Here is a 23,273-nt window from a genome sequence, read left to right on the forward strand (position 1 = left end):
ATGGCATCCTGGGCTGCATCAAAAGAACCGTGGCCAGCAGATCCAGAGAGGTGATTCTCCCCCTCTACTCTGCTCTCATGAGACCCCACCTGGAGTACTGTGTCCAGCTCTGGAGCCCCCAGCACAAGAAGGACATGGACCTGTTGGAGCAGGTCCAGAGGAGGGCCATGAAGATGATCTGAGGGCTGGAGCACCTCTCCTATGAAGACAGGCTGAGAGAGTTGGGGTTGTTCAGTCTGAAGAAGAGAAGGCTCTGGGGAGACCTTATAGTGGCCTTCCAGTACCTGAAGGGGGCCTACAGGAAAGCTGGGGAGGGGCTGTTTGCAAGGGCGTGTAGCGATAGGACGAGGGGCAATGGTTTTAAACTAGAGCGGGGTAGGTTTAGATTAGACATTAGGGAGAAGTTCTTTCCAATGAGGGTGGTGAGACACTGGCACAGGTTGCCCAGAGAGGTGGTGGAGGCCCCATCCCTGGAGACATTCAAGGCCAGGCTTGATGAGGCTCTGAGCAACCTGATGTAGTTGAAGATGTCCCTGCTTACTGCAGGGGGGTTGGCCTAGATGACCTTTAAAGGTCCCTTCCAACCCAACACGTTCTATGATTCTATGACTCTTAAGTGAAACTTGGCTGCAGTGTATCCCTGTTTTTCCTCCTCTCTGTCTTTCCCTGATCTGGTCAGAGACACTAAGTACAGCACTTTAGAAGAAAGAAAAGGTGTGGAGGAAAAAGACAGATGGGGAGGCAGGCTGCGGAGCATACGGTAAGAGGAAGCGTAGACAGCAGTGTGACTGTGACGAAAGGAAATGGAAGGAAGGATGGATCAGGAACTTGGAAATAAACTGGCAGAAAATTCAGGATGATGAAGAATGAGGAAGGGAATCTGCCACCTTCACCTCTACTCGTTCCCCTTATTCTGAATGCACACCCTCATGCATTATGAAGGAGGACACACAGCAGCAGAGGGAATTTCCTACCTCTAATCATCAAATCTAGTCCTCCAGGATTTAAGGCATATAAAATTAAAACAAAACTTGACTTGGAGTGAAGCAAAGGGTGCAGTCAACTGCCAAGAAGCAGGAAACTGAGGTAGAGGGGCACTGGCTCTGGCCCAGGGTGACAGCCTGCACGTTTATAAGGTTTTCTTTGCTCTATTTCTTGCCACTTGTTTTGTTTTGTTTATCATATACATTAATCCCAGCTCCGACTGAATCTGGTGTGCCCCTCCTCTGCTCCGTTACTTGTGTAGATGGGGCCCACCTAGACAGAAGCTGGAAGCTGGGAAATGTCCTACTGCTTCTTACTATTGCGATGCCTGCTAATCTGTCCCAGTGAGCGCCAGCGTTATGGAAGTAAAGTGAATGAATAAATAAACAAACAGGAAGGATGGAAACTGGGAAGAGAGGATGAGGAGGGAAGAAGAAATGAAGTGAATTCTCTATTCCTGGGTGGAATAGGGATCTGGAAGAAACATGAAAATACAGCAGTATTTCAAAGAAATCTTTATGTAGACCTCATAAAACTCACACTTTTCTGTAGCTCTTCAAATAGATATTTAAAGCAAGCAGCCAAGTTAGGAAAAAAAAACCAAAACAAAAAACACCAGAAACCCAAAGGCAAAAACCTTTGTGAAACAAAGGAGTGAGTTAGGTTTTTCCTGACCACATATTGTAAAAGTTCAGATGTTTTCTTTTCTTTCTTTCATTTTAATACATAGTTAATGGTGATTTGAGAGACCACTTGGTTCTAGCTGTGTGAGCTTCCTATGGACACTTCAGGACATTGAGGTTATGTCTTTACTGCTAAAGAGAAGGTGGTCAGGGTGGGAGCTCAAATTAGGTACCCTTAATTGTTAGCTGCCTCCCGGGCTCCATTTTGGATGGTTGCATTGGGTCAGGCTCCATTTCGGATGGTCCCAGTGAGTCCCTTCGAGGTCACCCTACACAGGGTGGGTGGCTGGAAGCCAGTCTGTGTCAGCTTGTCTTGGCGAAGGAGCAGTCCCTGGTCCTTGTTTATTTAAGAATACCTTGCACGTGGGGTGAAAGTGCTACACTACACTTGTGGGGCAAAATAACACTTGTAGGTCTCCCCAGGACCCTGAAGGAGAGACGAACCAGCCTGTGAAGACACATAGATACAGGGGATGGGATCCAGCTCAGAAAGGTGAGGAAGGGCTCAGTTAGGAAGTCAATCCTCATATGAAGGAACCTGTAACCTTAAGAGGGCACTGACAGTCACTGGAAGCCTGACACATGAAAGCAGAATTGTTTTTAATCTTTTCTCTTCTTTTATTTTTTTTTCTTTTCTTTTTTCCCTGTGAGTTAGAGGTGTGGGGTTTTTGTCTGTTCCTTTGTTGGAAAATAAAAGAGATTCTGAAATTTTACACCTGAGTTTCTGTGGCACTCGCTGTCCTGGGAGGCAACAGACGTAGCCTACAGATGGGTCTCAGAATCAAACCCATGCGGTAGCTGAATACATGCACGCATAAAGGCAGACTTTATTCAGACTGCACTGCAAATCTATAAAAATATGCCAATGAAATTGCCAGCCTATCAGAGAAATTGGCACTGGAAAACAGCGGCGCTCCTGGCCTAGTGCCCTCCTCTTTCCACAACCTGTGAGCAAAACTATATAAACCTGTGTAAATCGAAAACAAGATTGTTCTGCAGTGAATTTCAGGATCTGTTGCATTGTTGTGGTGTGGCAGGAAATTGCTCCCGGGTAAGCAACATACAAAACCATGCACAAGTCTTGGCAGATGCAGAGAAGTACAGAATTGCCCCTTGCCCCTCCAAGCTACAGCCACTGAGCTCAAGAAAGACTTGCTGAGATAAAAGCTAGGAAAATAAGCAAACATTAGCATCACAAAATACAAATGAGAAGCAAGGAAAATCCATTAAAGAATGTGAAGTACCAGAAAGGTAAATGGCTTTATCAACCATGAACTCCTCTGCAAAACGAATGTGACAAAAATTCTTCTTGCTTTTCCGAATTGCTGTTATATCTCCACACTGCTCAAAGACTTCCTGAATAATTTCCTCCGTTGCGTTTTCTGGTAATCCTCCAACAAACACTGTTTTACACCCAGGAGGTCTCTCTCTTGTTGAAGGTGGTGGAAGATCTAAGACAAAACAGAAATCACATTGGAATACAGAATTTGTCTTTTGATCCATTGGCTCTATTCATTCCCCTAATCAGTTCTGGGCAGCAACAGTTATCTGACATAGAGTGGAGGCGGGAGAGAGGGAGAAGCAAAATAATTGAATATTGCAGAGATTGTCCAAAATTGATTACTTGAATCTAAACCTTTTCAAGTTTAGGTGGCGTTTCAGAGATTAATTCCTGTCACTGCGAGTTGTTCTCCAGGACAGGCGGTAAGATCTAAAAGGATCTTTCGTTTCCCTGCACGGTCACACAAACAAAAAAAAGAAAAGAAAATATTTTATTTCAAAGCAGGGAAGCTTCTGCAACTGATTTGACCCCCAGCACAGATCTAAAGCACTCCTGCAGTACATTCAAAGCCTGAACTTCACCATCTCTGGCTCATGCCCATCACTCGGCACACTCGCCAAGCGCGTGAGCCCTCTGCAAGCCAGCCCACGCTGCGTGCACACCGGGCGCTTGGGCTGGACGGACACCTTTCCCTGGTCTTAGCATATTTTCATTTCTGTCTCGGAGTACAAGAGCACAGGAAACAGAAAAACAAAGTGGGAAACACCACGAAGCGACAGCATGATGAAAACACTCTGCCGGTTATCTGTTTTGTCTTGTTGCCAGATAATGGAGCGGACGCTGGCACACGGGAAGGATAACCTCGCTGTTTACAAGTGCTCATGAGGTGGAGTGGCTAGAAATGTTGGTTTTATGTATATGTGTATATATATAAGTATATATATAAAATATATACACACTTAAATCAGAAAACTATGAAATTTTTGAAGGCTATATAAAAAATATACCCTGTGATAACACTTCACCTTGTTTATATGTAGACTACTAGAGCATTCCTCTAAAAGTAATTCTCTCAGAAGGAATCTGACTGATACAACTTTGGTTTTTGGCCCTTTAACACAGTAAATGGGGTTACAACCTTAAAATATACATATATATATATATACACATATATATATATACTTATTCACACACACAGCCAGTTTGATTAAATCATGATCTGGGTACACGGCAAATCCAGAGCACCAGACTATTTGCTTAATTTTCTCTTTTGCCTTCACAGTGATAGTGAAAGCTCCTGGTCTGATGGCTCTGCAACTAAACTCTTGGGGCTACCCCATACACAAAATCAGGCCTCGTGCCTGAGCTGCTGGCTCAATGGGAAGAGTCTTCTATTTGCACAAGGTCCCAGGAAGGGAGGAAGGAAGCCTGGTGCTGGCTCTCAAAGAGGAGAAACAGCTTACCCGCATGCTGCCCCCCAAAAAATGGCAAGAGAGGAGCCATAGTCCTCCCTTCCCTCCATCCCCCCCAGGCGGGGACCAGAGCTAGTCAGCGTTTGGGTGGTAGGTGCTGTGCTCAGGGGCACAAGGCCAGATTGGTCCCATCTAACTGTGGGCACCTGAAGGGGAGCTAGAGATGATCAGCACCGTATAATGGTTGCATTTTGTGACATCTAAAGGAAAGACAGATTTCTATTATGAGCACTGTAGGTCTTCAGGCTCTGTTAGCTTTGTTTAAGTAATTGTTCTTCTTTTTTGTACAAACTGCATAGGTTTTTTTACGTGACCTTACAGAGATGAATAAGCATGCTCTGATACCATACCACGCTTTACACACAGAGTAGACCTTAGAGGGAAACACCATACTTGCCTATGCTCTACTTAAACCCCATAATTTTTATTAGATTAAAAAGAAAAATTCATGCAATATATTTAGGAAAATAACGTTCTTATATATTTAGGAAAATAACGTTCTTTCATCAGATCCACTTACTTGGGTTTGGAGGGAAGAGCGTGCAGCTTTTGCAGTGAATTATTTCTTTGACTACAGGCACATCTGTTGGTGGTGGTGGCGGCACTAACCCCATGCCTGGTATCATTGGGTTAATCGGAGTGATTCCAGTCATCATGCTAAGGCTTGGATCAAAGCCTGGTACACAGATTGAATCTGAAAATATATAACATAAAATCCTGGCTTATAAATCTTGAAACCACTTGTTACTATTTTCTTGCACAGACAGTTTCGCTTTAGGCTTTTTTTTTTTTTTTTCCCAAGCATCACTGTTAAAAAAAGGAGAAGGGAAAAGGAAAAATGGAAAAGGGAGAGAAACAGGGAGGAGAGAGGGAGAGGGAGGTGCATTTTCAGTGAAGAAAAAAGAAACTATGCATAAAGAAGGGAATGTTACATAATTTAAAATATTAATACGACTGAGTAAAAAACACAGCACATTAAAGCCATGCACCATGAATATCTGTTATTATCTGCAATGCAATTTTCTGTTTCATAATGCTACTGCGGTGTTTACGTTGCCTTCTGACCAGGGTGCACAAAGAATATAATTTAACATCGATATGCCCTCTCCATCTAATTGTCAGACAGATTTATCACAACATAGCCGCCTCGCATAAGTGACCTTGATTTACGAACACTACAGAGAAAGATCCATTTCTGGCTGTTTTATAGGAGCATAGTTAGCCAAGACTTCTAACCCTTTTACCCTGGAATATAAAGTTTCAGCTGTTTAGAATGGGATCTTTTTGAACATTGGAATTAATTCCTTCTTGTCCTCTTATTTAATCGGATTAGTAGATTCTCTTCAACCCATGTATTATTAAAATATACCACTACAGCCCCATAAAGTAAAATGCACGTTTGGCAAACGTTCCTCTTTCTCCTTCCCGATCTCTTTGCCAAGACTTCCATACGTATTATTTAAAGCTGAAAGATTTACTGGGGAGCACCAGTGCTGTAACACCAAGAATTGTAATAAGCAGATGTTTCAGATGAACTGAGAGCCAACTTCAGAAATTTGCTTTCGTTAAAAACAAGGCTTTGGGTTTCTTGAGGCATAATGAATAAAATATTTTGAGAGACCGATCTCTTTGTTGGCATAACACTGCTGCTATTTGGCATCATCAATTATTTAAAAGAAGAGAGTTACTTTGGTGTTCTACAGGTTTTCTGCTGAGTTTTCTGGCTAGCAACTGGAAAGTATTTAATGATACATGTAAACGCAGGGTTTGGTAGCTCGGGAGCTTGTTTATTTTGAAGAAGTAAAGAGGGAAACAACTCCTTCTCTAGGATTTTATATATCGATATATAGGTATTTTTAGGAAATTTGAGCTACATTTGCTACAAGACAGCATGATCAACGGAATGTGACAAGAGAGGCCTGTTTCTTCATCCTAAACCTGCTGCTGGGAAGCTATGTGACCCTGGGTTAGCCCGCTGACCTTTATGTATCCTAATTTCTGCATCTCCAAAAGAGGTAGATGAATACTCACTTAACGGCTGAGGATTAGCTCACATTTTTATAGCACTCTGCAGGTGTAAAGCACTCTGTGGGGGCTGAAAATTAGCATTACGATTCCTGTGAAACATCCATAATCATCTTCTCCAGGGAAGACAACAGAGGATTGAGAACCTCTACTCCAGTAGAGCTTGTATCTGTCTCGGCCGCACGCTCCCTGCTCTCCACGCACTGGCTGTGAGCCTTCATCACTTTCAGGCAGTTCTGTACATCAAGCGTAGCAAGTGCACAGCAAGCAAGGATTTGCTTTAGGCTTATTGAAGACTAGTATTAATGAAAACTCATGATATTACATTACTTTTTTTTTTAATAAGTGGGCTTATGAAAAAGGATTTGCTCTGGGTGTGATGCTTTTTTTTTCCCAGTATCGATGTATATGCATTACTTTTCAGATTAAGCTTTGAAACTCGGAGCCTGTCATTCATTCTATGGGATGCAGTGGTGGCCGTATTAAATATTCATGGTTAGTGAATGCTGGGAGATAAAGTCAGAGGTGAAAGGGCAACATACAATTCAAAGAAGTCCTCGGGCTATGCTAATTTGCTTGATCTCATTTTTAAAAGTCAGGCTTCTGACAGTCACAGCAGGCCATCCTGCGCCGCACTCCCCTCCTGCGGGTGGAAGTCCATCATTACTCCTCGATGCTAAAGTGGCCCGCGGAGCTCCACGGGATGCAACGGGGAGCACCACAACAGCACTCAATGCACGCTGTCATATCGGTCCTCTCCTAGGATCAGGGAAAACTGGCACTGGAAAGACGTTGAGGAAGGCATCTCGTCCATCCCTCTGGACAAATGGAGGATCAGCTACAGTGCTAGCCAGATAGGAAACCTCATATCAAATCCAATATCCATAGCAGACCCACAGCATTCTGAGGCAAAGATGGAGCGGGTGGAAATGTACAAGAAGACAGAGAGAAGGCCAGGTTCTCCCTGTCCTGCATGCATCTTTAAGGTCCCATGTGACAGCCAAGGAAAAACATCATCATCTGGTGACTGCTACCATAAGTTGTATTTAACCATTGCTGTTGTCTCTTTAAGACAACTACTAGATATGTTTCAGCTCCTCTACAAGAGTAGGGAACTGAAACAACAGCAGACTCTACTCAAAACACAGAGACATGCTCTCACCCAAAGAGATGCCAGGTTGAGATGGCAAAGAGATGGCAGGTTTCAGTAAGGTACAGTTTTCTGAATATTCCTTTGGCAGTGATGCAGACACAGAGAAAAACAAAGATATCTAAGGGAGATGGCAACAAGGAAACTCATGTTCACAAACACTGTGAACATGGCCTTGAGAAGGAGCTGGGAGGGAGAGCTTTTAGCTTGCATGCCAATCAAAGCAGGTTTGTGATTTAAGTGGAGGAAAATTATTTGCCACTAATTCCTCCTACGTCCAAAGAAACGTGACTTTGTAAGTTACTTTGCCACTGTTAAGGACATGGCTTTGTCATCAGTTTCTTTTACAACTGGGATCAATCTACAAGAGCACGAGAAGAATGCTGGGGGCCAACACTCCCAAAAACATTCTTCTAGGTGTGCTGGGACTCCTTGCCTCCAGAAGGTGACTGTGCTGAGGTATATTGAAGAGGACGCAGTCAATAATTCTTGAAATCTAATTCCATATCTTGCGGGCACTGATCCAAACCCCGCTAAGGTCAATAGCAAGACTACTAAAGGCATGAACAGCTTTTAACCAGGACCAGGCTTACTTTCTCTGTCCTCTTGAATAAGTTCCTTCAGTTTCCCAATGTGTTAAATCGAGAATGAAATGCTTTCATACACCATATGAGCACTGAGAGGATGCACAGGTACCGTTTGTAGAGCATCCCAGAAATGAAAAGCATTCTCTAAATACTAAAAACTAGTATTATGCATCACCAGTGATGGAAAATTCAGCTGGATTTCTGAACAGTGAAGATCTTGTTCAGACCTCTGAGGAGGTTGGTGCTACTTGCATCTACAGAGAAGCTGATGCATGCCACCTGCATATTGCTGACAAACCATGAAGACAGCCAAACTGTCTTCAGCCAACTGTCTCCCAAACTGATGGGACGTCCAAAGGAAATACTGGTCTGGACTCTGAGGTGCAGAGAAAAAGGAACTGATAAAGTCACTGGAAAGTAAAGGCAATAAATTTACCACATCCAGAAAAATCCCAAGTTTAACTCTATTAATGCTACCGAGTGGCGCAATAACAGAAGTTGGATATATAGCTCTTGTCTAGGGGCAGGGGACGATCATCCATCAGCACCACCACTGCAGTCTGCTCCACGTCCTGGCATTACGCCTATTTGGAGCAGGACCAGGACACCGGAGACAGAGCTGGAGACAACTCCTCTTGAGCTTACTGGTAAGTTTGTTGGCCTTCAGAATCAAGGATACTGATAGGGTTATGCAGGATTACAAAAAATGGGAATCAACCTTGCCCACGTATGTTTTTTTTAACAGATCCATTTGGATATATGATTATTAAGGTATTGTAGACATGAATATGCTACACTAAAGACAGACATACATTAAATTTATATCCTACACGCATGAAGAGTTAAACAAGTAATATTTTTTGCTTTCGATGATCATAGCAGTATTTTTAAAGGGATCTATACACATATTTATGCAGCTAGGTAAGGGTTTATGATCTCTTGGAATTAAAAAAACCAACTTGGCAGAAGAGAGACAGTTAACATATGAAAAATGTTAATAAACAATTACTAAATGAAATGATTAACATGGAAAGTAATCAGAGATGATGAAGAGCTTTAAGAATGGAAAAGCACATGTTGTTCAAGTTAGAGTCCCTGGGGATACTGTACAAAAGGCTTGAATATTCACACATTTGTACAAGAAAGTAAAAACACTGAACATCAATATTGTCAAGTCCACACCGTGCCTAAATTTGTCAAAATGAGTTAATTCCTGTTTCATCTAATAAGAAATTGGCATGGTGGAGAACAATGAAAACCTTGGAAGAACAAATATCTGGAACTGGTAGTCAGAGAGGCAAGGAGAGAAATCTTCTTGACCACATGGAGTAGTTTTTAAAGCTCTTTTTTCTTTCACACAGAATATAGGAAGAACAAAACATTTTACATCAAATCTGGAAAAAAATGCAAGAACAATAAAATCCCTTTAAGGATAACTATATTCTAACACAGTGCAGTGTAATACAATTGCTTTTATTAATCTCCATTTTGGGAGTGCATGAGCAACTTTGTCATCCATAAAAATAGCCACACAATCTTGGAGAAGCGTCCTCCTTTCCTTCTTTGGCAACGGTTGCTGTCTGAATCACCTTCTGTTTTTGCCACATTATTGCTCTTCACAAATAACACGGATGCATGCTCCTGCCAACTGTGCTTTTGGGGATTGCACTCCATCACCAATGCTAAGTCACCACCACATTTCCACCAGCCCTTACCACAAGTTATATATCTGCTCAATATTATTTTTTAAGGGTATCATCCCTAAGGGTATAATCCCTCTCAGTATTAGCCCTTGGATGTGTCATTTGTTTTGCTTGCAACTGCCAGTTGTTTCTGTTGTGTTTGATGACAGTTGCCAAGTTGTATTTCTGTTGGATGCATAAGAACACCCATGTGTGCAAACATGGATTTGTTTGTGTGCCCCTACTTGCACACATGGAAGGTTTCCATCATGGACATCATCAGACATGTGGCTCAGATCTGCCGGCCGAACACACAGAGAGAGACGGTGAGTGCTGAGAACAATGATGTGAACACAAAATAGCTAACCAAAATAAAAAAACATTGAAAGGGTCCCCACGGCCTCAGAGTGATAATTTTACACTTAAGAAAAACAAGTCTATTTTTCGCTAGGGCTGAAAGACAAAAAAAGATCTGGTTCCAGGAGTGGAGTTGCCTGCCAACATGCACTGCAAGGATTAGGACAGTCCAGGCAGCAGCTGGTAATAAATGTCGTAAGATGCTCGTTAAACTTTGGTTTCTGTGGAAAAAAAAATAAAAGCTTCTGAAGACTAGAGATGTGACTGTGTACTTCAGGAACATCGTTGCTGAGTATTTCAAGACTGAACATAGAGTTGATTTCTAAAAGCTGAGATTTAAGTTCTCCTGAAAAAGTCTGCCTCCCTTAAAACAAATATATATTTTATATTTTTATATATATATATATACACACTTATTACTCGGCAGTAGTCAAGAAAGAGTATCACTTTTTTTTCCTCAAATGAAGGAAGAATCTTATTAGAATAAGAAAAACGTTGTTACTCTAAAAGCTTCTTGTGTTTTTATCTAAAATTCTCCCTCAAAACTCTACAGTCTGCCAGTGTCTTCACCCTCATGTCAGTCTCCTTTTTTTCTGTATCATCAATTAAGAATGAATATTCAGCTGCAAGCTAAAGATCAAGGCTGGATCACTGTTTTCTCTGGTCATTCAAATTTTACCATCTTCTGGGCTTCAGGAAGCTTTTGGTGGAAGTGCAGGAAAAAAGAAGACAGAAGTGGTGCACCAGATCACTGATCACAGAATCACAGAATGGTTCGGGTTGGAAGGGACCTTAAAGATCATCTAGTTCCAACCCCCCTGCCATGGGCAGGGACACCTCCCACTAGACCAGGCTGCTCAAAGCCCCATCCAGCCTGGCCTTGAACACTTCCAGGGATGGGGCATCCACAGCTTCTCTGGGCAACCTGTTCCAGTGCCTCACCACCCTCACACTCAAGAATTTCTTCCTGATATCCAATCTACATCTCCCCTCTTTCAGTTTGAGGCCATTAACCTGTGTCCTATCACTACACTCCCTGATAAAGAGTCCCTCCCCATCTCCTGTAGCCCCCTTTAGGTACTGGAAGGCTGCTATAAGGTCTCCCTGGAGCCTTCTCTTCTCCAGGCGGAACAAAGGAGGCATGCCAATTTAATTTGGTGTTGATCAAGCTGGAGGAGCCCAGTTGTGGAGAACCACTATAAGCCCCAAAGAGACAGACCTTGGAATGCAGTATTGTTGAAGCCACTGGCATCTTCCAGTACATTTTCTTGTCCAGTTTAGATGTCATTAAACTTCTAGACCTCTCTGTTTCTAAAATAGATCATCCTCCCTCAGAGCAAGGACCATCTGACTGTGGCCAGTAGCAGATACCCAGGGAATCAGAATAAGAAACAGGTAGATAAAGAGCAAACTCTTTTTAGCTCGTATACATTGAGTGCTTACATATTGTCAGGGGTAGAGATCACAACTGAACAATCTTCGAGCAGGCACCTATTCCACATGATTTGATTTATACTTTTTCACTTAAATCTTACTGTGCACCTACTTATATTTTGAATCTGTTGGACCCTGTTTATATCTCTGGCTTTCACAGTGTGATGGTATGAGGGTAGTAACTGAGTGGGGAAATGTGCTTCCTTTGCTTTGCTAAAACAAGGTATTTGGCAGTTCCAGGCACATCTTCTAGTTCTTTCATCTTGAGAAATCACCAATAGTGGTTCCTTATTCACCTTATCCACAAGATTATAGACTTTATTTCTGTTTTTATATTTTGCCATCTGTTCGGCATGCGAACTTTGTCTCTGCAGAGCTGCTACAAAGGAATATGGATACGGAACCTCTGACTGGGGCCCCTTTTATAATCCTGAGAAGGTAACTGCAAGGGCAGAGATGTCTTTGTAGGTGCTCATCTAGCCCTGAATTTTTGAAAGACTAAGTATTAAAGACATGGGCAGATGCCCTTAAATAAGCGCTGCGTGAACCCAATCGATGAAGCACCACGTGGGCACAGGACTCCTGCAGGAACAGGAGTAAGGCAATGTGTATGTGCATGTGTGTCTTGTATATTTGGAGGAGTGGAAAGGAGTGAATGAAGGAGGGGCAGGAAATTGCCTCCTTGACCTCCAGCTTTCTCAGTTGGCCAGGGGATCCATCTTAACGCCATTCAGCAGAGAGCTATATGCTGTGAAAGAGCCTGGACTGTAGCAAAAAACAAGTCTCTAAGGGAATTTTGGCAAAACCGGGGTGGAGGGGGAATCCAGATGAATGTTTCTCATTAATAATCAACGAAGTAATAATTTATATGAAGCCTGCAGTGTCTGCCAGACCCACTCCATAAACAAAGCTCTTGTAGCATCATCAAAACACATGCCACTTGAAAATTACTTCTATGAGACATATATCACTGCCAAATCCTTAGGGCTGTATTAGTGTACTTTTGCTTTTTTGAAGAAAAATAGAGGAATAGTTTACAGCAGACAACCCTGAAACTTTAGATGCTGTTCCTCAGAGCTGGCTATGCTGTAGCTGAAAACACTAAAAGCAAATCTGTCCTCCTCTTGATCCCTGCCCACAAAATCACACGACAAGCACTGTATTTAGAGCAATATACATGACAAAGACTAAATTAAAGAAAACCACCTTCTCTTTTTACACGAAAATCATGGGGTGAATCACTCCTGGTTCATCCTTTATTGCCGCAGCACGAAGTGGCACAACAGGACCCCAATCTTGTTTAGAGCTTCTAATGCAACACAAATGATAGCAGAGAATAGCAAATAATAATAATAATAATACAACAAAGTGTTGCCACAACAGATGCCGCTCTCCTCCTAAGATGCAACGTCAATGCTGCTGTGTAAAAAAATCTACAGTGTCACTGTAATGTTATTTCTATTACTTTTTCTGCTCATGGATAGCCATCAGTGCCATTTTGACATCAAAGTGGTCTCAGACAGTACCTGCCCACGGTGAATCTATTTAGTTTCCCCTTAGAAGAGCTCTGCAAAGAAGTACCCGACAGGCAAGCCTGAGAATGAGCTGGAAAACTCAGGACTTGATGTTGAGGGAGTCTGATGATGGTTTGTCAGTTTTTCACAGCTGACAGATGCATGTTTAAGAAGGTAGAGTCAGAAAATACTGACTAATCTTAGTCTCCATCCACAATCAGTTGCTCTTCTATGTGTAAAAGCCCACTGCAGTGGAAACTTTGTGGAGGTGAAAACAGAAGGGGGAGAAAGGAGAAGGTGAAAATAGGAAAGAAGGAAAAAGGTAAAGAGAAAAATAAAAAGAAAGGGATGGAGGTGAAGGAGAGGGAAAGATGAACAGACAACAGTATCATGCAGATTCTCTGTGGCATTGGTCCGTGCTCTACCCAGAGGCTGTTTTGACCTGTGCCAAGATTTTGAAGGATTCATGAGTTTACAGCACCTCACGATGTCCAGAGTCCTGACCTTCACAAAGTCCCTGCTGCTTAAGAACCGCTCCACGCAGTAGGAACAACAGGCTCCTTCCATCTCCTCATCAATAAATCAGTTCCTTGTATGGGGTCAGTCACGAGTTCATTGTGGAGAAAATAACAAAACTGCAAATTCCACGCACTGCCACCTGATCCCCAGTTAATAGTTCCAAAGCCTTTTTGTGAAAATACGGGACCGGCCAATATGCAAGATACAATGTAATGCATTGCTTACACAATCTAAAAAGCGCGCAGCTGTTTTTTCTTGATTTTGAGAAGTCTTTGTGCACTCATTACATGCTTCTTGGGACAACCCTCTCCAGTTTTGCATTTCTTTCCATTTCTCTAGTTTGTTCTTATCACGGTGGGCTATTCAGTAAGGTTTGCCTTCGCCAAACAAAGTAGCCTCTTTAAGATCCCTCCATTGGAAGCTGTTCAATCTGTTTGCCCAACGTGCCTCTTCCTAAACTAAGACTTTGCTGTGTTCCTTGAAAATGACCTCACCTTTCACCTCAAAGCTCTAGAAGACGAGAAAAGAAATAAATAAAACATGATTATACAGCCAAGGAACTCTTAATGGATTTTCTTTGCTTGCTGTGTAGGAAAGTACTGTATTCCAGAAATTTGAGAGGCACTCGTATGGCACAAATAGAAAAAAAGGTTATTGGAAGGTATAAGCACCTAAGTAGATGTAAATGAATATGGAAAAGAAGTTGGAGAAATAGGAAAAATTTCAATTCCCAAGCTAGGCTAATACTGAAATATAACCTTTGTAACAGATGAAACATAAAAAGCCTCCAACGTGTAAAAGATAGTAAAATACCATCTTCTGGATATTAATGTGACCTCAGAGAAAATGGGGAAAAAAATGAAATTCAGACATTCCAGTGGACATTTCCCAAATGAAAACAAAAGGGACTCATTTTTCTCATGAATCATGAAAGAAGTGCTGGCTATTAAACTGGAGTTACTGTGTGGATCCCTGAATCTGTGGAATGCATACAAACACTCTCCTTGCCTTTCCAGGGTCACAGGAGTAATAACAGCATTGCTGAAACTGGAAAGAAGCTGTACAGTCCAGAAAGGTGTATCGCCTGCATGAGCACGTTCTCACAGAAACACAAGAAAAACTGGGGTCTGTCAGTCTGAAGGATCCTTCTAGCCCAGAAACCTGCCCCTAACAGCAAATCCCTAATTGTGCTTAGTACCAAAACATCTCAGGACAATCCAGAAATGAAACCTCTATATGATGATCTCCTAATCTCCAACACTCTGCAGCTCAGGGGCTTCCAATGCCAGAGGAAGTTCTGCGTCTCCTTCAGGTTTATTTTTGGGTGAAAATACCAATGAACTTTATTGCATGGGATGTATTTCTCTGGATGTCACCACTGGAGATGACAGAAAGTTGTCCTGTGAAATCAGCTGGAAAATCTTTAGTGACGATATTTCAAACTTTTAACCAAGTTATTCTATGTGCATGCCCCTCCTTTAAAAGCCTGAGGACACAGGCATAAGAGAAACTTAAACTATAACTTTAAATTATTGTTTCTGGTACTGTTTTCCTAGTTTCTTTCATGTTAAATCATTTAAACAGCAGTGCCCAAATTCCTAAAACCATTGTATCTTTAACCCACAGAGCACTGGAAGAAGGGTAAGTATACCAGATGTAGTAAATATTTGTTGTCTATAAATGAATGCAGTAAGAAATCTTGATATTTTGTATTATCCTCGACTAGAACTGCTTGATCTCTATCCAGTTTACGGCAGTAACTTGTAGGACAATATTTGAATGCTCTGTGCACGTGCAGGATACCTGTTGGATTTGAATTTGATTAACTAACTGTTGAGTAAGTAATAAAACGGTACTTGGTGAATTAATAAACTGTTTATTGGTTAAGAATTAAGCAAGAATCCTATCTTGAGAAATACTATGCTACATAAAACATGATCTGAAAAGAAGCCAGAGTTGATAGCAGCAAGTAATGCTCCTGAGTGTCTATAAAAAGAGCTGTCTTAATTAAACGCCAATGCACTATGACAAAGCTATTTTGTTAGGTTTTTGGCTTTAAAAGCCATCTAGCACCTCAGCAAACTGAAAACATAACAATGTGCTTAGCTCTCACTGGAAATACGGGGTGTTACTACAGCTCTTCAGGACCATGAGAAACCACTAAGCTGCTTTAGAGAAGCAGGTATCTTAGCCAATGGCAGGCTCAGGCCACGGGCAGCATATCTCCATCCAAAAAAGAAGGATTTGTGAGTTCACAGGGGTCTCAGCTAGGTATTGCCTGAGGACTCGGTAGCCACATGGGGATGAAGAGAGCGAGCTCTGGTGACTAGAGAGCTTGCACATGGACATAGATGACAAAGGATGTAAAATCAGACACGAGTGACTTAAAGGGCATGCATTTTGCATTGAGGAGTATGGGATAAAAGCTATACAAACAAAGAGGACAGAAAATACCATCCAATGTATGATTCCTTCTACAGTCAAAAGAGGAAGAATGGCAAAAATACGCATGGAATTGAGCTTTGAATAACATGCAACAGCTTTGGATAACCATGGAAAAAATACCCATGGAATTGAGCTTTGGATAACCTGTTGCAGCTTTGGATAACCTGAAATACTGTCACTTTTTGGCTAGACACCTGCCAGAAGGGAGAGTAATAAGGTGCGCTAGAGATAAAACAGAGTACGTTGCTTATGAAACAGGTGATTTTTTTTAACCTTTCCACTGTTACACCTGTGATCTGACCTGTGTTCTCAATCTCAAACAGATTAAATAAAGAAAAGATTAAATAAACATAAGCTATAGGCTTCCACAGGTTAGCGTTGTCTTGATCTGCAGCTGGTTACGTTCATGAATGTAATACTTCGCTTGAGCTAAAAGTATTGAGAATGAGTTTTTTAAACATCTCTTCATTAGCTAAGTCTTCCTTCAACTGCCTTTCTCCTTCTTAAGTTTTCCAGGGTTTGAAAATTCCCTGATGTGTTTGTTCACTGCAACTCAAGATGATGTCTCAACTTCCCTTTCCATCGATGAATCTGACTGACGGTTTTCGGATCTTGATGGTATAAGCACAAGGGCCCTCTTGGCTCCCTGAAGTGCCTGTTTCAGGCAGCCAGGCTCAGTGGTCAAATGGCTGGCAATGGTGGTGACTGGAGTACTCTTCATGGCTGGGAGAGAAATCCCAAGTGGGATACCCCTAACTTCATAATAAAACAATTCCCCTTCTTCTACACGCTGTTTGAGTACAGTAATTATTCCATTGACCAATTTAGAGGAGGCTTGACATTAAAACAGCGTCAGGGGAGTGTGCGTCACGCTAAGGTAAATAAGTGTAGTCCATATGGCTGAAAGCTGTTATTTCAGCCTTTCAGCAGACTTAGACAGACAATTCTGCATCCTTTGACATCTGGGTCACAACCATAAAGTTTTCCAGCACAAGTACAATAATTATAACATTATGACTAGCTTTTTCAGCTCATCTCCATTCCTTTTGCATCTCCTACAGAGCAGAAACCCCTTCTCTCCACCATCTGGGCATCTCTTTAGTACAAGGAAGGTCATCAGCAGCTAGAGATGCCAGAGTAGCCAGCTGCTCTGCAGGCCTCCTTCCCCGGGGCCTCAGTACGGGAGCCATTATCAATGGAACGGTGCGGACTAATAATCCTTGATTTTGGCAAATAGCCCAAGGGCAGCCAGCTGGGATGGGTTAAATCGTCCTGAGGTTCTTTTAAGTTACTCTGGGAGCTGCGCAGGGCAGCGCACAGAACTGGGTTAATGCTTTTGGCCCCCAGTGACTCCTTCCATCTCTCCCGTCTCTCCCAGCGAGGGGAAATGCATGCTTCAACTAATAATAAACCAACGCTGAGCATGTGGAGAACACCGTGCCAAATATCAAACAGCTGGGGCTCCCTGGCCAGCCATTAGCTAGCCCAATCACAGCATCGCCTGAAGTCTTCCAGGGAAGTAAGTGAAAACAAGGTGGGTAAACCAGAAACTTCCAAATCAACTAGAAAAAAAAAAAAATAATCTCAGAACAGTTGTGTAAAGCTCTTGTGTCTTGTCAAGGAGCTTATTATGACACAGCTTTTATTTCCTAACAAACATAAACCTCTACTCCCGTTCTTCACCAAAAAAGGGGACTAAAAAGACGAGACAGGAGGAAGAAGGAATCTTTTCAAGAACACTTGCATCTCTGAACCTCCAAAATAGCTTAAAATACAGGCATTGCTCTTGGCTGCCTTTCAGCATTGAAAAAAAAGAAAAAGGGGGGTTATATTTTTCCTTAGAAAGTAGCAATCTTGACAACATTCTTACAATGTCATATTTCATTATCCAGTTTAACAGGAAAAGATCTTGTTTGAAAAGAAATCAGGAGTTCATTTATAAATGAACAGCACAGTTCAGGAAGCGGAGTGAGACACTGTGTGCACAAAATTAGTGCAACTTGTATCCTGATTAAGGAAGAATCCGGGCTTTGTCTCTTGTGCGTAACACATTGCAATTTAGATTGTATTACTGGTTGCGTGCAAAACTTGTAACTTAAAATTCTTGCTGCTAGAAAATTTCATCTGTAATTTCTGGCAGCCCGCACCAAGGGTTCATCTGCTAATATTTCAGAGCAGCGAGCTAAAGGCATAGCAATTTCACACACACTCACACACAGAACCAACCCCACCATTCAGAAATGAAATCAGCCTTTTATGGTATTTGCAATTTATTATCAGAACACTCTACGTGTGACTTTTTGACAATGCTTTCAAGAAAGACGCAGGTTTATAAACACCAAGAACAGAAGAGGAATTCATTATTTCAAGAAGTATCCTTGCTTTTTTTTTTTTTTTTCAAATTAAAGATAAAACCAAATTATGTCAGTCAGACTTTGTTTCAAATTATAACGATTCTTTATCCCATTTTTAGGGAAAATGCATTTCTTTGCAACATTTATGGGACATAAAATGTGATCCACATTAAGATGCTTCTTTTGCCCCACCATGTACATTTCCACAGCTAGGGTTCTGTCAATAGTTTTATAATAAAACTTTTTTTTTCCAGAGCTTTCTATGTCAAGCATAAAAATACGTTCCAGGATGAAAACTGGCAGAGTGCTGGTTCGCAGTTCAAGGATACGTGATAGTATTGTTCTTAATATATTTTTAGCATCTTTTTCCAATATGAAAAAGAAACTCCAACCCAACCTTGCTTCACCGGCTTTGTTAAGCATTTTTTTTTTAAAGGTGTCAAACTACGATCTCTAGTAGCAGGGCAATATAAAAATAACATACAAAACTTGCAGCATGCAAATGTATAGCGGAAAAAAGCGCAGTCATATTGGGCATTCAATGTACAACAAATTCAGCATAACTAAGGAATGCTCAATAAATAGTGTGGAATTACTTAAGCCTGCAAAAAGTCGGTGATAAAGCCCTTCCCAAGAGGCTGTGCAGGCTTAAAGTGAGGGGCAAAGTCTTGTCGTGACTGATACAGACCAGAAGCTGGCCAAAGAGACAGCAAAACCAAGAGAGGAGGAACAAACAAGCGCTTTCCATCTCAGATGAGCGATGCGATCGGAGGTAACGTGCGGATAATTGTATTGAAAAGAGAGTGAGTAATGATATCGCAAAACCCATAAAAGACATGCGATTATTTGCCTGAAAAAAAAAAAATAGATGTCAAGAGGTGTTTCAGAGGAACCAAACACAAGGAAGGCAGCTGGGCACAATGATATCGGTGCTAACAAATCCCAAATGATGCTCTTTGCAGAAGATGGGCTGAGTGGGGCTGCATCAAAGGGGCCAGGGAAGCCAATTAAAGGTTAGCCTGGATAAGGGACAAGGGAAAAAGCATGGGGAAAAGTACCGCAGGCCTCTTAGAAAAGCCAGACGCTCACCATATTCCGAATTAGTCACCCCATCCTCCCCAAGCAATATAAAACCACGTCAAAAATAGGACAATGGGTATCATCAGGACCATTATAAAGTTGCTCAGAGGAACCGCTGCTGAAAAAGCCTTGGATTGCTCACCGGGGAGAAGAGGCAGTTATTACAAAGCTCATGAATTTTACAGAGAGGGTAGGTGGGTGGGTTCTGTGGACTCTCCTCTATGGTACAAAACTGGGAAGCATTTAGTGAAATAAATGAAGAGGTTGTAAATGAAGAACAGGTAAGTGGAAACACTTCTTCATCGCAACAAGCAATTACTCCCATGGAACTCCATCTTATGTAAAACTTACCTGAAGGAAGACCTTATCAGAATTAAAATATAAATAAAGAAATAAAGGCAAAACCACACACAGAAATACGTCATAGACCTTAGACAACAAAAGCGTTCGAAATGATAAAACAGGAGGCAGGGCCGCTAAGCTCATCTATTATTAAAATCGTCTGACACTTCCCATTACAACACCCTGTCGTCGGTTGCTTTTAGCTTTGCCAATCATTAACAGTTTGGACTGAAATTTTACACATCGAATATCTGCCTGAGGCTGAAATACTCTGGAAAATTTTAGTCCGAACAAATTCAACTGCTGCACAAACGGAGTCAGAGAAAAGAACTTTTCTTTTTTTTTTCTTTCACGTTAAAGAATTTGGTGTTCTGTCTCGGGCAGTTGTAGCCCCTCCAGACTTTGGAGGGAGGAGGTAATATTTCAGAGGCGAAAAGTCTTCACATTGTAGCGGTAATATTTGCCATTCTCTTTAAACTCTACCTGAAAACTCAGGCAAATTATGCCTTTGAATAAAATTATATTCACTCATGCTCTGAAAAATAGATCTATTTTTGGCTTTAATAGCTGAAATCACAAAGGATTACATCTTCCACAAATGCGCCGGATTACATTTGCGCCTCTGCTCTGCAACCAAGGAAGGAGTTAAAGCAAAAAGAGCTCAGCTATTGTCAACTTCTGAAATTATTTGTTCCAGCTTTTTAAAACTTGAAACCTAAAGCTGCCTTCTACTTCTGTGCTCTTTTTTGCCTTCAGTCTGCAAAGTTTCCAGTTTAGCCAGCGAGGATGAATCTAACCTTGTGACACTTGCTGAGATCAGAGTGGTTAAATCAGAACATTGTCTGAGCAGCTTGATTCTCCTAAAAGCCTGTCAGGTTTGGAGCAGCTAATTGGGTCTTGCCCCATATGTTCTGCCTGTGATTTTTCCAGCAACTGAACACAGAGAGCAACAGAGCCAGCAAGCAGATTTTTCCAAGTTTTGCTATTCTTGTCCCTCTCCTCATTTGTGGGGAAAAAATCTCTTTCATGCCGATCGTAGGAGAGGTTTGCGAAGTTCTGAAATTTTGGCTTTTTTGTTGGCTCGCTGTCCGATTCAGTTAAAGCATCTCTACTCCGCAGGACTTTTGAAGGGAAACAAACTTTTCAGACTACCATCTGCAGCGGGATACGTCATGACCAGGATGTATCTAGTCCGCTCTGAACCAGCTGCTAGCTCATCACCCTACACCGGTTTCACAGGGAGGCAGAAAATATCTTTTCAAGGGGTAAGCGAGGACCAGGCAGCTGATGGCAGCTGCTTGCAGCCACCCCAGGGCCAAAGAGAGAGCAGGTCAGAGATGACCATGTCACCTACCCTCCCTTGCCCTCCTCTCCATCAGGAGCAGCTCAGCTCACCGTGTTGCTCCACGATGGGCACAGGAAAGGGCACTTGAGGGGCTGCTGGCGGGAGAGGAGAGGAAGGACGGCGACTGGTGGTGCCATCAGCTTGGTGGCATAATATCTGGATGTGGCTGAATTCACTAGAGTCAGTAGATTTGGGTCTTTTATTTTTCTTTTTCACAGCAGCTGAACTGTTTAGCTCTGCAGGTCATGTTCTCGGCTGGACTACAGCTGTATTCAGGGGAGCTTAGAGAAGAGGCTTTTTGCACCTGGGACTGCCAGTGACTGCTTTCTCCTTCCATGTGTGCTGGAGTGGCCTCAGGACGGTTTAGAGTGTTGCCGGGCTGCAGTACTTAACGAAGGCCACTAATGGGCCACATGCCCTGCCGCCCTGGTCTGCCTAATACCGGCTCTCCACCACCTTTGCCATGCCAGTGAATTTTCAGCCTTTTACATTTTAGGCAGCTTTATAGCTTCTTTGCACTGCTGAAATGGGACAGAAGGACCAGGTTAGGAAAGGTCCTTTCTAAGTCTAGCTTACGTACTTTAAACTCAAACGATAAATTTGCAGTTCGAAGAGGTTTCTGACTGGCTCCTTTGGTCTCTGGGTTCCAGCACTGAGAGGATTTATGTTTCACACCATGTACTGTAGTTCCAGATATTTAAATCAAGAAACGTACTCATTCGAGCTTCACAGGAAAGTATACTACTTCAGATAGAATTATGGCCAGCATCTTTATGTTTTGTTGTCACTTAAGCATTAAACAGCTCCATGCCGCCTTGTATAATTCTCAAAACAGTCAGGTTTCTCAGATTAAATGCTAGTCTCACATTATCAAGCAGGTTGTGTTCCTGAGAACTAAATCACAAAGTAACTATGGTCCTAGGCCAGGAATTCATGTGTATTATTTTTGTACTCAACTTTTCCAGCCTTTCCAGATTATAGGTTTTATGTTATCACGAACAGCCATGGTCATGGTACCCCTCAAAACATGAATCGACGTCATTCTGCATCACGATGAGATATAGCCCATCCATCAAAAACACACCCAACGTGGCAGAAGTAATGCAAGACCTTTCCCACTTTATCTGCCACTTTATAAATCTGACTGCACTTGTCTGAATCTTTTTCCCTAGGGCTTCTTAAATTTCAGCAGAATTCTCCTTCATGTTGTGAACTGAATATGAAAAAGCAAAGCGACCAAACTGATACTCAGCAAAGCTAAAATGCATAGTAACACTGAATTGAAAGGTGAGCAAACCACAGCTTATTAGCATGATTTTCTAAAAAAAAAAGAGTAGGGGGAAAAAAGAAAAAAAAAAACCTCTTCAGGATAGAAAGAAAAAAATCTCATCTATCTTGAAAAGGAAAAAGAGGGATAAAAGAGAGATGACTGATACAAGCAAAGATTAAAATGTAAAACACCCAGCAACTCCTTCTTTGACGCTCCCCTTTGAACGCAGTCTACTGCAGAGCAAAATATTCTAAAATAAATATTTTGGACTGAGCTTTGCATCCAGTTCCACCAGTGTGACTCCACTGCTACTAGCGGGACTGTGCCAGGGTCCCAGGTGGCAAGGATGGAAACAGAAACTCATTATGGAATGAGAAATGTAAGAATGCTTTGGTGAGAGCACATTCCCTGCAGAGTGCCATGCAAGTAAAAAGCACATTTAAATAATACTGGCCCTTGATCCTCTCAAAAGCTGAGCGCACATTTATTCAGCTCGAATTCCAAAAATCCAGCCGCAGTTTATAAAATGCACTTGATCCTTGTGTAAGACCCTTTGGCATTTTCTTTCGGCAAAAAGATCTCCAGATGTCATTTTTACAGTTCATCTTAAGCGGGCGTATGTGTTTAGCTAAACAGGCTTAAATGCAACAGCCACCTAAGAGAACAATGACGAAATGCTTGACTTGATTTATGGACCAGCTGTCAAATCCTTGTTTATGAACATCTGGCTGGCAAGGTGATTTGAAAA

The 23,273-nt window shown here is 42.0% G+C and overlaps 1 protein-coding gene across 15 annotated transcripts in view; it reads right to left on the bottom strand.

Annotated features, from left to right (window-relative positions):
• Positions 1-23,273, bottom strand: part of ENOX1 (ecto-NOX disulfide-thiol exchanger 1) — a 383,990-nt gene that overhangs the window by 102,372 nt on the left and 258,345 nt on the right. For all 15 annotated transcript variants that reach the window (XM_074564894.1, XM_074565012.1, XM_074565005.1 and 12 more), the window contains 2 exons: positions 4,942-5,115; positions 2,912-3,118 (listed from right to left, as the gene is read on the bottom strand). In XM_074564894.1, coding sequence (XP_074420995.1) covers positions 2,912-3,118; positions 4,942-5,115 — 381 coding nt within the window. The remainder of the gene's footprint in view (positions 1-2,911; positions 3,119-4,941; positions 5,116-23,273) is intronic.

The sequence above is a fragment of the Larus michahellis genome, chromosome 1 (assembly GCF_964199755.1).
Source record: "Larus michahellis chromosome 1, bLarMic1.1, whole genome shotgun sequence".
Lineage (NCBI taxonomy): Eukaryota > Metazoa > Chordata > Aves > Charadriiformes > Laridae > Larus > Larus michahellis.